The following is a 12,350-nucleotide window of genomic DNA, read 5'->3' on the forward strand; positions in this document are numbered from 1 at the left end:
TGACCCATGTGCAGGTGTAACTGTGTGCAGGTGACCCATGTGCAGGTGTAACTGTGTGCAGGTGTAACTGTGTGCAGGTGACCCATGTGCAGGTGACCCATGTGCAGGTGTAACTGTGTGCAGGTGTAACTGTGTGCACAGGGAAGCCCGAGGTTGCTGGCTGACAGCTGTGGCAGATGTGCCTCCCCTGACCCTGCTGCTCTGCAGGGCAGTTGCATCCACCCCACCCAGCAGTTGGAGCCTTGTCTGGAGAGAACAGGGCTGCCGGAGCCTCTTTGAGCTGTCCCACAGCATATCTGTGCTCTTGCTGATATTAATTTGCAGTTTCCAGACACCCTACTGCATCCTCTTAGCCTTTGTTTGCTTTCCCTTCCAGGGAGCACCCTGTGTTCTTCATGTTTGTACAGCTTGCCATCATTTCTATCTTCAAATCCTATCCCACCGTGGGAGACGTTGCACTGTACATGGCCTTCCTTCCAGTCTGGAGCCACCTTTACAGATGTAAGTTCTTGTGCCTGATTATTCTTTGTCTGTAATGGCAAAGGGCCTGTCAAATAATTAAACTAAATGGTCACCATAAACCAAACCAGGCCCAACTTTTGTGGCTCCTGTGACCTCTGTAGGGTGCCTAAAAGGAGGCTGGATTTTGGGGTTTTTTTTCCTCTGATGATACAGTCCCCGACATGTCTTTAGGACTAGAGTTGAAATTGGTCAGGGAGGGAATTTTCAGTTGTACCTTGCCTTCCCCTTCTCTCCAGTTYGTTCTGAAAATTCACTTATTTGTAAGAACCTTTTACAGTCCTGTACAAGGGATGTGGCTTATTTGAAGTACATCCATCCTCCAGATGCTTCATTCCCATTTAAGGCTGTGTAATTTGTACAGTGCTCCTGCCATTGGTGAGTCCCCCAAGCTTAAAATGCTGCATCTTGCAGTTGTGCTTCATTTTGCATTGGCTTGTTTGCTTAKAGTGAAAGTAACTGAATTGCTCCAAACAATTGTCCAGTTTTTCTTAAATGCTTCATAAAGTCACTCTTTAGCTCTTAAAATCACGAGACAGCTTCCTGTGGATTCTCAGGCTCAGTTCTATAGAGCCTGATTCCATAGGGACCTTTGGAAGTGCTGTATTTTTCCTGGCATTTCTTGCTTAAACCAGCTGCTTTGACCRATTCTGCCAGGTTGTGCAGGTCTTTCACTGCAGCCTCTCCAAGCCAGGCCAAGTGTGTTCATGTAGGAGAACATGAACACCTGTTGTAGGAGAWGTAATCAGGAGCCAGGAGACTTGGAGACCATTGGCTCTGTGGGTTTCAGACTCAGGAGAGTTGAGGCCAAAGCAGCTGTGATCAAACAGGGCAGGAAGCCCCAGGCTGGCACTGAGCACATCACAGCTGTAGCAGGTGATGAACTTCTCAGCAGTCCTTGCTCAGTGTAGTTCAGTTGTACATTCCAAACATGCAGTGAGAGGCACAGTCACCTGCCACATGTGCTCAGTGTAGTTCAGTTGTACTTTCCAAACATGCAGTGAGAGGCACAGTCACCTGCCACATGTTCCCACCGCACAGTGTGTGACAGACCTACTGAACAAGAGGTTTAAAGTAGGTGTGAAGAGGTCTGGATGTGACAATGCTCTTAAAACATCAGCTGTCCTCAGCTGCAGTGATGGGCATGGGCTGAGCTGCAGCCAAGCACAGCAGCACAAGTGTCAGGATGGGATTACATCACTGTTTCCAAAGGACAGGCATCAGCACTTCACAGAAAACAAAACTACTCCTGGCCTGGTAGTTCCCAGCTCTTTTAGACAAAGTTGAGCTTGGTTTTTGCCCACCTAACCCATACTCAGGCAGACTGATGGATTCTTGCACCTCCCAAGGTCCTGTGTCTGTCAGTGCTTTTGGCCTGTATGAGTTTCTTCCTATTATGGTGCTTTCATTTCCTTGCCGCTTCCCAAGAAAGTCTCTTTTTCCTGTGACACAGAGGTTCATTTTTTTCCCTTGTTGTTGTTAGCTGGACAAGACAAGGGATTAACGCGCTCTGCTCTCAAAATTGGGATGCTGCTTCAAAGGCCCTCTTCCAGACTGCTGGTTACTCTAGTGTAGATATCAAAAAGCTAGAGTCATCTAAGAAAGAATGTTTGGAAGCAGGACCTAGAAGGAAAGAGCTACAAACGGGGATTTCACACTGCAGCAAGGGCAGAAGTATTTATTTTGAAGGGAAATACAGTGCATTTCTTATGACTAGGAGTTACTAAAGCAACCTGTAGAAGGTTATTGGAGGGAAGTATGTTGGCAAGTGCCTCTCGACCCTGCACACACCCTAGRTACCATTGCTGGTGTGTGACCATGGCTGCTCAGTAATACATCATTTTAACAGCTGGTTTTCTTTTGCAGTCCTCCGGAACATCTTCATCCTGTCATGTGTGCTCATTTTCTGCTCCTTCCTGTTCCCCGTTCTGTGGCATCTATGGATTTATGCTGGAAGTGCCAACTCCAATTTTTATTATGCCATCACGTTGACTTTCAACATAGGGCAGGTCAGTAGAGCAAGGCAAATGGAGCTGCACTGGCTGCTGGATGGGGTGGCCTGKCAGCAGCAGCAAGTTCTGCAGGTTGGTGCTGGTTCTTTGCATCCTGCGTGGTCCTGCATAGCAGTTTCCTGGCTCTCCTTCTGGATTCTGCCTGCTCCTCAATTCCTGGCATACTAATGGGAATGAGTTCTTGTGGTCTTTGAGCTGTAGCTTAACAATCCAGCCTGGCTGASTGCAAGTTCTGTACTCTGTCACTGATGGCAGAGGAAAAGCATCTCAGTATGGCAGGACAAGCACAAGTGACTGGAAGAGGGGAGCTAAGAGCGGAAATGGAAAAACCATTGCTGTGAGGCCAGAAAACAGACAAATGACCCCTGCCCATGCACAGGGACATGGCACCAGTTGTTCTGAGCTGTGGGGCACRTGCAGGGTCCCAGTGGTGCCAGGGTTTGCCCTCCCTGCCTTTCCTGAGGCAGTTCTGGATACATGACTTCCTTGGCTTTAGGAAAAGCAGAGCTTAGCACCCTTGAAGGGTGGAATTCAAGGTGCTACAAACTTTTTTAAGTCCTTCCTCTTCTCTGTGCTACTTGTCATGTTCCTGAGCCCTGKAGCAGTTTCACATGTGGGTGAGCAGGACATTCATTTCGTGTTAAAATTGCCTTTCTTTTGAGTGTACCTCAGCCATTTATGGTTCTCCTRAAGCCAGGGGAGCACTTTGGCCAGGGACAGAAAATCACACACTCATACGTTTGATAAATGGGGCAAACACTTATTTGGTGAAACCAAAAGAGATTGCATGGGGTGAGAGTGAGAATAGAGATTCTGTGAAGAGGAGCTGAGAGGAAATTGGGAGTGGTTCATTACATGTCCTGCTAGGGAATGAAAGGAATAGTAAAACTTTATAATTAGAGATGGTGGGGGGTTGATATTCTAAGAGGATTTTAATTCCTAACTGGGGAAGTCATAGCAGATCCTGCAAGGTCTTGTGCTCTGTGTAAATGCAGACAGCAAAAATCTCTTCTTTGTTTTCCTTGTGTAAAAGGCCTGGCCTTCATCCCCACCCACTTCTGCTCTTTCTTTCCCCATTTAGACATCTGCAGAGAAGTTTGGTTAAAGGTAAAATCACCTCCACTGACAGAGGCTGTCAGCAGTTCAGCAAAGCAAGCAGATGATGGCTGTTTCCCTCTCCCTGGCTCTGTTCTCCTTCACACTGTCTCCCCTGACCTCARCACTCTGCAGCCCTGTTTCTCTTTCCTCCAGTCTCCACCTGGTCCTCCATCCCCTCCTGTCYTGCACTGAGCCTCTGCAGCAGCTGCTGTGTTTTTCTGTGCTGTATTGCACAGTAACCTRGGCAAGCTCTGACCATCCCTCCCTCTGTGCTCTTGGCACTGCCACATACTTCAGGTGACATAGTGCCAAAATGATGCTTTTTGAGTGGCATCTGCACACTAGGACACAAGGACAGTAACTGGCTTGTTCTGGTGCTGTAAAGGTTTTCCACTCTAGTTCTGTGCGCCTGTTTGCAAATGGAGGAGGGCAGCAGTCCCGGGGGARGGTCACACTGCAAGAGGTGACGTAACAAATGGCACTACTGAGCACCAGGACCTTGCCATAGCCCAGCCTGCCCCAGCAAAGGCAGCTTCYCAAGGCAGCAGCTTTAGAGGATTCACTGTCACCCATTCCTGTGACCTGAGGGCTCTCAGGCATGGGAGTAGTCCCACTGTGTGCCTCAGTACAACCACAGCAGGAGTGGCTTTGGGCAGTGGCTGGGAAGTGCCCAGCAGGAAAGGCTCTGGGGGTGCTGATCRACAGCAGCTGAACAAGTGCCAGCTGTGCCCAGGTGGGCAAGAGGCCAAGGGCACCTGGCCTGTACCAGCCATGGTGTGGCAGCAGGACCAGGGCAGTGACTGTCCCCTGTGTCCTCAGAGGTCTTTTTCATCTGAAATAACCCTGTAATTCTGTGACAGCACTTGAATAGAAGGAGTCCTATGGGTGCAGCTGAGATGGTCTGTGCAGCTGTGGCACAGCTGGAGCTGCCATTGTCATGCATTTTGGCCAGTTCATGGAGCTGCTGTCTGTGAGTCTCCCTTGGCTCAACGGGGTGAGGGGATGGACAAGATGTTCCCAGGGTCACAGTGGCTCCTCTGGCAGTGTGCTGRGAGCCCAGCAACTGCTTAACCCCGACAGGGTCTGTCAGGCACTTTATTCCTTGCTCTGAAGCACCACTGATATGTCTAAACATCTCACTCCACAGATCCTGCTCATCTCGGATTATTTCTATGCCTTCCTCCGGCGRGAATACTACCTCACTCATGGACTCCACTTGACAAGGCAGGACGGGACAGAGGCCATGCTGGTTTTGAAATAAGGATTGTGCCACCATTTCCTGGGACATGGACCACTCTGAGGAATGTGCAAAGCTTGGGATACATGGGATGGGTGGGGAAGGTTCCCTGAATGAAATCTGACTTTGGGAATGGTACCTACTGAAAGAAAGGGCTGAGGTTCTGGGAGTACCCCCCTGAGCTGTGGGCTCAGCACAGACTGTCCGAGTTGCAGTGCCTCCCCCCTCAGCTGTGCTTTTCACTTGGACCTCAGCCATCAGCTCTGGGCAGTCCAGGAATGAGAGTGTTTGAGCTAAACCCAGGGCTGAAGCTCAGACCATGAACTGTTTTCCACCACTGCTTCTCGGAGATGTTTGCTTCTCCTGGAATCTCCCCYTTCACTGCTTTGACTAGTAACTCCTGCTTGGCACAAGGCAATCTCTGGGTAGCTGGTGCCCCAGCCCTGGCTGCAGATTCCATTTCTTGGTGTTTCTGCTGTTGTGGAAGACCCCATGAGCTCAATCACAGTGGGAGCTGTGACAGAGTTGGGTGACCAAGGATGACTTGGAGGGTAGTGGGAGCTGTTGATACACGTAGTAACCTCAGCACTCAAACACGAGTAAGAAGCAGAACTGGAGTGGGAGCAGGAGCAGGGTGGGTGCCAGGTAACCACTCTATCCCATCGGAGCAACAGCACCTTCCATGACAGGAGCTGCACAGAGGCACTGCAGGTCTCAGAAGGAACACTTCTGAGGAAATGGTCTCCCACTGCTCCCAGTTTCTGTTGGGTGACAAAGCCTGGCAGTGCTGGGCTCACGCTTTGCTGCTGTGATGGCCTGGGGCAGCAGCCAGGTCTAGGAGGTGTCACAATCTCCTTCTAAGGCCAAATGCAGGAGGAGCCTCAGCCATGGCTGTTCTGGGGCAGTTCCACGGCTGCTTGTCCCCGCTGGATGTGCACTTGGCTGTGTCACAGGCGTTCCAGTCTGTGCTGGGCTCCTGGCTGTGAAMGGGGACTCCCCAAATCAGCTCCTCTGGTCTCCCCTGCTCATCTTGGAGCTGCTGCTGCCCCCTGAATGTGACACTCTGGGGTGAAGCCACCAGCTCTGCTGGCTGCGTGGTGGCGCTGAGATGCGGTGACCACAATGTGACAGCCACCTTCAGTGTCACCAGTGCTCCCAAGGGACATCCGAACGGGTTGGGAATGTGATACAGAAACCAAACAGCACGTGGTACCGAGMAGCTGAGAGATGGATGTGCCCAGGCCGGTGTGCGAACAGATCTTTCTTTCCGGACAACTCAAACTTTTGCCTTACTGCACTGCTGTCAGCGCTTTGGGGGTGGAGCCGCACCCAGCCCAGCCCCGGCCCGGGGCCGACCCGACAGGGAACGGCGAGGAACAAAATAAACTGCGAGTTTTAAACACCTCGTGTACTCTGTGCCTGGGAAGGGAGGTGTGGGAGACACTGACAGGCACCGGGAGCAGCTGGGAGGGCACTTGAGCGTAAACAYGGGTTGGGGGTAAAACAAGTGACTAAAAAGTAAACAGGTCTTTGGGGCAGGCTTTGAAAACCCCCTGGCTTTAGGGAAGGTAAGCTGGCAGCCGTATAAGAGAAATTGAGAGGGAGCTATGGGCAGTGCCCATTTTACTGCSCCTCTTCCCACAAAGCCAGACATCATCCACGATGAGGAGGGACAAAACGGGACTCGTGTCATCCTGAGGAAGGTAATGGGGTGAGCGCTGCGGCAGGGGAAGAGCAAGGACAGAGGCATGAGCAGGGACAGGGTTGGGGGAGGGACAGAAGCATGGTCAAGGGTAGGGAAAAGGAAGGGGCAGAGGCAGGGGTAAGGGCAGGGTCAGTGAAAGGATACAGGGACAGGACAGGGGCAGTATCAGGGTCAGGGGTACAATAGGATGGGGCCAGGAGCAGGGATGGGGCAGGAACAGAAACACTGGCAGGGGTAGGGGTGTGGGAAGGGCAGAGACAGGGACAGGCTGTTCTAAGACAGCTCAGGCAGGGACTGRGTGCCTGTCCTGGCTCCTGATCAAGTCCCAGGGGAAGTTTTCGGGGCCACCAGAACCTCCTGGACCCCCCTGAGCTGTGCCAGGGAGCAAATGGCAGCTGTGGCAGGTAGCAGGCCCCCCGAACTCCCACTGCTATCAGAGCCTGGTGGCACAATGAGCTGACTCCCACCAGGACTGACAGGGCTGCAGTGGCCCCTGCCATGGAGGTGAGAAACAATCCAGAAATGCCTGCAGTGGGCCGAGGGTCTGGGCCAGGTGTCGAGGCCACTGTGCAAGGCACTCAGGAAGCCCTGGRCTGGCACAGATGAGCATTGTCACACCTGGAGCCCCAGGCTCTCAGCCAGGCTGAGAGGTTTGGGAATGGCACAGAGAGAAGGGCCTGCACCAGAAACTGCACCTGCTCCTGGTCTGCAGGGCCTTTCCAGCAGCTCCTGAGGCTGGCAGGTCCCTCAGCCAGGGATTCCCTCCCTCAGCTGCCAGTCCCAGGCTGGCTCTCTGGGAGTGAGTGCCATGTGCCATTTGAGTGGAAGAGGGAAGTTACTGTGCAGGTGTAATTGCATTCAGAGRAGTGTGAGCACACGTGAGAGGAACAGCCCTGCGCACACCCAGGGAAGGGCAGGAGGAGTGCCGGAGCTGCTCCAGGAGCTGGAGCTGAGATTCCCCCGGGATTCCCTGCAGCCCAGGGAGGCACTGGGGTGCAGAGATGCACCTGCAGCCCTTAGAGGAGCCCACGCCAGAGCAGGGCAGGGACTCCAACTCCTCTCCCTGAGCAGCAGCAGAAACAATGGATGATGAACTGATCACAGTCTCTATTCCACATCTCCCTGCACTGCCAGAGGGGAGGAGGCAGAGTTGGATAGGAGGGAGGTGTGGGGAAGGTGTTTTTAAGGTCTTACTTTACATCTCATTATCCTGCTCTGATTTTGTTCTTGATAAATTCAGTTAATATCTCTAATTCGAGTCTGTTTTGCCCTGACAGTGTGTGATGAGGAATCTCACCCGATCCTTATCTTAACTCATGAAACTTCTGCTGTATTTTCTCTGCCCTGCTGAGCTGTGGAGGGCWGTGAGAGAGGCTTTGGTGGGTGCCTGGTGTCCAGCCAGGATCAGCCCACCACACAAGTGTTGGGACTTGCTACAACCATTGCAACAGCTGTGTTGCAAAGAGCAACTCGGCACGACCTAGCCCGTCGATGCCAAAACAAAGGCACCTCGTGGCCTCGGGGCTCCCAGGCGACAACCGGGGCACGAAGAGGTGACAGCCCCCGGCCACGAGCACTTGGCTGGAAGGAGACGCCTGCCCGCGCATCSCAGCGCCATGGAGGACCTGGCTGTGCAGGGGGGACACGCCCTGGGCCGCCCCGGGCCGGGAGAGGTTGTTGGCACCCACACCACCCTGTCACGCACCGATGGCCAGGGAGGGGCCGGCGCCGCTGAACATTAACCCCGGGGCGGGGTCCAGGGCTCCCTGGAGGCGCAGTCCCATCCCAGCACCCCACAAACACCGGCAATGAGGGGGCTCCGAGCCCGCTACCAGCTCCTGGTAGGTCCATCGTGGCAGGGTCCCACGTGGCAACGGGGAAGGAGCTCAGGGGCAGCGCTGGGAGGCACCAGCCAGGCTGGGCACGGGGCTAGACAGACAGAGGAGGGCTGCCCTGGGGACAGTGAGGGACTGGGGAGTGCGGAGGGTGATGGGCACATCTGGGACCTGCCCCCGTAGCCCGCTGCCTCGCGAGGGTCCAGGCACCCCGAGGGCACATCTGCAGCACTTGCTCGTCCCTCTTGTCCCCTCAGGGTGGTGGGCAGGGAACTGCTGCCCACTCGCCTTTGGGCATGGGCTGCACCCACAGTCATCCTGCTAACACTGGTTATCAGCGCCCACCAGGACCAGGGCGCATCCCTGACCCCATCCACGCTGCGGGGCCAAAGAGGGAAAAGGCCAGGCTTCACCCCTTCTGCTGGGGCTGCGGTTGTAGAAGCCTCCCCTGCCTGCTCCTGCTCCTGCTCCTCCTCCTCCTCCTCCTCCTCCTCCTCCTCCTCTTCCTCCCTGTCCTTCCCCTGGCGTGGCTGTCAGGCCTGAAGTTCCCCGTGCAGGGCGGCCCGGCCTGGCAGGGTGCCAGGACACGGCACGACACGGCACCGGGGCCGTGGGGACCAGTGGGCAGCCGGGACCTGAGCTGGAGGCTCGGCCTGGYGCCCATCCCCGAGGATTTGGGCCCCTTCTCCCAGCCCCCGGACAGAGGATGGGAGACACTCCCCTCTGGGCGGTTCGGGAGCTGCTGCCCCCTCAGGCCCGCAGCGATGCTCACCTGCAGCCGCCCCCAGCCCGACCAGGACGAGGAGCTGCCCGTGGGGTGCGAGGATACTGCTGAAGAGGGGCAGCGGGGCTGGGAGGGAGCCCCAGAAACATCCGAGGAGGAGCCCTGCAGGCTGGTGCTSAGCACACCCAGCTGCATCCTGCGGGACAGGGAGATCCAGGAGGTGAGGCGCTCTCCGGCCAGGACAGGGGTCACCCTTGTGTTCTTGTGCCCCGCACCTACAGCCRTGACCACTATCAGGCACTGGCCCAGTGTGAGGCCAGATGGGGACATTCCCCTGTCCCTGGGGACAGCCATCTCAGCAGCATCTCTTGCAGGGAAGGATGCTTGGGGAGCTATCTGAGAAGGGTTCTCAGGGAGAGGACGCTTGAGGGAAGTATCCTAGGAGACTGCTGGAGGGACTGSGGCTTGAGGAGACACCTTGGGAGGGTGTTTAGGGGGAGGGTGCTTGGGGACACCTGTCGGGGAACCGGTCAGTGAGGTCTCTCAGGGCTGCACTGGGGCAGGGGAGGATGCTCGGCCCTTTGGCCGCCTCTGAGGCCGCTCTGCCCCAGCTGGGTGCCCAGCTGCCCCCGCGGCTGGCGCAGCAGCCCTGGCACCTTCTCTACTCCACCGGGCGCGACGGCTTCAGCCTGCGGACCCTGTACCGGAGYGGGGCCCGGCCGGACGCTCCCGCCCTGCTGCTCATCAGGGACACAGAGGCGCAGGTACGGCCTTGCCCTCCCCCGCCCGGTGTCCCGTGTCAGATTCCCTGGGCACGTCCTCGCTCCGCCGGCAGGACGGGGACTCGTCCCTGTCGGGGAGCCGCCCTGAGCACCGCGCCATCACAGTCCACTTGTGCTCCCCAGGCTTTCGGTGCCTTCTCTGCCAGCGCCATTCGCAGCAGCAGCGGTTTCTACGGCACCGGGGAGAGCTTCCTCTTCTCCTTCTGCCCCGAGCTGAAGGTGGGGCTGGGTCACCCCGGCGGGGAGGCTGGCCGTGTCCCGAGGGGCCRGCCACGCCTGGGGGGAGGGGGCTGGGGTGATGTGGCTGCTCTTGGCCGGGCGTGGGAACAGGGGACTGTGTTGGCAACAGCCCCCCAGGTCTATCCGGGGCTGGGGGAGAAGGCAAATCCCGGGCGGTGTGCGGGGAGGGAGGCTCAGGGAAGGGGACCCTGCCCGGCTGGGCGTCACCGGGGTCACTCCACATGGCGGGGCAGTCGCAGCCCGGCACTGGGCTGGCAGGGTGTGGAGGCAGCTCAGCCACGTCTCTGGTACCGCTGGAAGTTCTGTGTGTGTGTGTGTGCGTGTGTGTGTGTGTGTGTGTGTGTGTGTGTGTGTGATGGGCATTTGTGGTGGCTGCTGTCCCCCGGCAGGGCCCACAGGGCTGTGGCAGGTATGGATCAGGACCACAGATTCAGCCAGGCCTTCTGGAGATGTGGGACATGAAGGTGCTGAGCAGAACCAACTTGGCTGAGCAGCTCCCAGCTGGTCCTGACAGGACAGGGACAGGAATCGGGATGGGGACACTGCCCCCAGCCCACAGTCCCAACCCAGTGCTGTCCCCAAACAGGTGTTCAGGTGGACAGGCAGGAACGACTTCTTCGTGAAGGGGGATGTGAACCTGCTGATGGTCGGTGGGGGCAGGTAGGAAYYGTGCCAGCAACTTCAGCTGCTCACRGCRCCAGCAGCCCTAATGGCCATCAGAGCCGTGATGGGAGCCCAGGACCTGTCACGTGGAACTGGGGCCCGGCACGGGGAGGTTTGAACCCCAAGACACTGGACTCTAGTGCCAGTTGTCCTGCAGCACGCACCGTCTCATTCCCTAACCCTGTTACTTGTTGGCAGGGCTGCCCTGTCCCAGTTCACTCCCAGTCCACTCCCTGTCTGCTCCCAGTCCGCTCCCAGTCCAGACTCAGGCCAGCTGCTTGTGCTGTCGCATCCCCATTTCAGGGGACAGAGAGTGAGGACGGGAAGTGGCTGGTGCCCCAGGGGATGGCATGAGCGGTCTCCAGCCATGAAGGAGGCAGGTCCCAGCTGACCGTGTACTTGGCACATTCCCAGTGGTAGGTTTGGGCTGTGGCTGGACGAAGACCTGCACCACGGAGGCAGCCAACCCTGCGAGACCTTTGACAACGAGACCCTCTCGCACCAGGAGGAGTTCTGCATCCAGGACCTGGAACTGTGGGGCCCGGCCTGACACTGGCAAACACATCCAGGRGAAGAGGTGGTAGTGAGGGGATGCTCTGGATGGATGTTTTGGTCACAGCTGATCCCTGACAGCCCCTGCAGAGCCTGTGGGAYAGTACCAGCCTCACCCCTGCCTCTTCTACCTGTCCCCACCAACGTTCCCATTTCATGGGGCACAAGAGTCGGTGGGGGCAGCGTGATGGGACAAACAGCAGTGGGATCTCTCTCAGGCTGTGCGGCGCTGCCAGCATGAGGTTGGCAGACCAGAGTATCTGCATGGGCCCTAAAAGGGCATAGCACAACTAACCCAAAACCTAACTCTAACCCTAMYCCCAATCCTAAACCACCCCAACCCCAGCCCACCTGGCCGGGATGAGGCAGAGCTGCCCCGGGAGGAGGGCAGGCAGCAGAGCTGGGCACAGCAGGGCCCCTCATGGAGGAGAAAGCTTCAAGAGCAGAGTGACCCTGGCAGGACTAAGCCAGCCCAGGCAGCCTCTGCCCCCTCTGGCAGCACAGTCATCTCTCAATAAATGGTCTCATCCTTGCCCTGGGAGGGTTGAATGCCTCTGTGAGGGTGTGCAGGGCCTGTGGTGGGGAGCAGGCTGGGAGCTGTGACAGTGTCCAGGCCCAGCCTGGGTTGTGTGGCCACAGCAAGTGTGGGGGATCAGCCTGGGACACAGCTTCAGGCTCCATCCCCACTCTGGCAGAGCCCACCCTCTCTGTCACTCTGTGAGGACCAGGACTCCCYGCTCAGGAGGGGATGACAAGCAGGACCAAGGTTGTCTCCCTCCTTTTCTGAGTCTGCTCAGATGAAGAACAGACCACTCTCCTGTTCCCTACATCCTTCCAAGGCAGTGTACCACTGATGAGGCCCAACCTCTTCAYTCCCTCATTCCATGACCACGGGACTTGGCTTTGTTGGCTTGCTGTTTTCAGCTCCTCTGACCCAGCACCCTGGGGTGCACAGACCCCTCCTTCCCTGTACCCACACACAG

The 12,350-nt window shown here is 56.6% G+C and overlaps 2 protein-coding genes across 2 annotated transcripts in view; both read left to right on the top strand.

The window, feature by feature from the left end:
- Positions 1-6,268, top strand: part of PIGU (phosphatidylinositol glycan anchor biosynthesis class U) — a 19,432-nt gene extending 13,164 nt beyond the window's left edge. The window contains exons 10-12 of the mRNA XM_057376671.1: positions 377-501; positions 2,386-2,528; positions 4,777-6,268. Of these exons, the coding sequence (XP_057232654.1) occupies positions 377-501; positions 2,386-2,528; positions 4,777-4,890 (382 nt within the window). The 3' untranslated portion in view covers positions 4,891-6,268. The remainder of the gene's footprint in view (positions 1-376; positions 502-2,385; positions 2,529-4,776) is intronic.
- Positions 6,269-8,956: 2,688 nt separating this feature from the next.
- On the top strand, positions 8,957-11,895 carry TLDC2 (TBC/LysM-associated domain containing 2). Its single transcript, XM_057376661.1, has 5 exons — positions 8,957-9,350; positions 9,742-9,894; positions 10,036-10,131; positions 10,739-10,812; positions 11,230-11,895. The coding sequence occupies exons 1-5, from the start codon at positions 9,171-9,173 to the stop codon at positions 11,363-11,365; spliced, it is 639 nt and encodes a 212-aa protein (XP_057232644.1). The 5' UTR covers positions 8,957-9,170; the 3' UTR covers positions 11,366-11,895.
- Positions 11,896-12,350: the final 455 nt, after the last annotated feature.

Source organism: Malurus melanocephalus, unplaced genomic scaffold (assembly GCF_030028575.1).
Source record: "Malurus melanocephalus ecotype Western Australia unplaced genomic scaffold, MMel_1.1 scaffold_287, whole genome shotgun sequence".
Lineage (NCBI taxonomy): Eukaryota > Metazoa > Chordata > Aves > Passeriformes > Maluridae > Malurus > Malurus melanocephalus.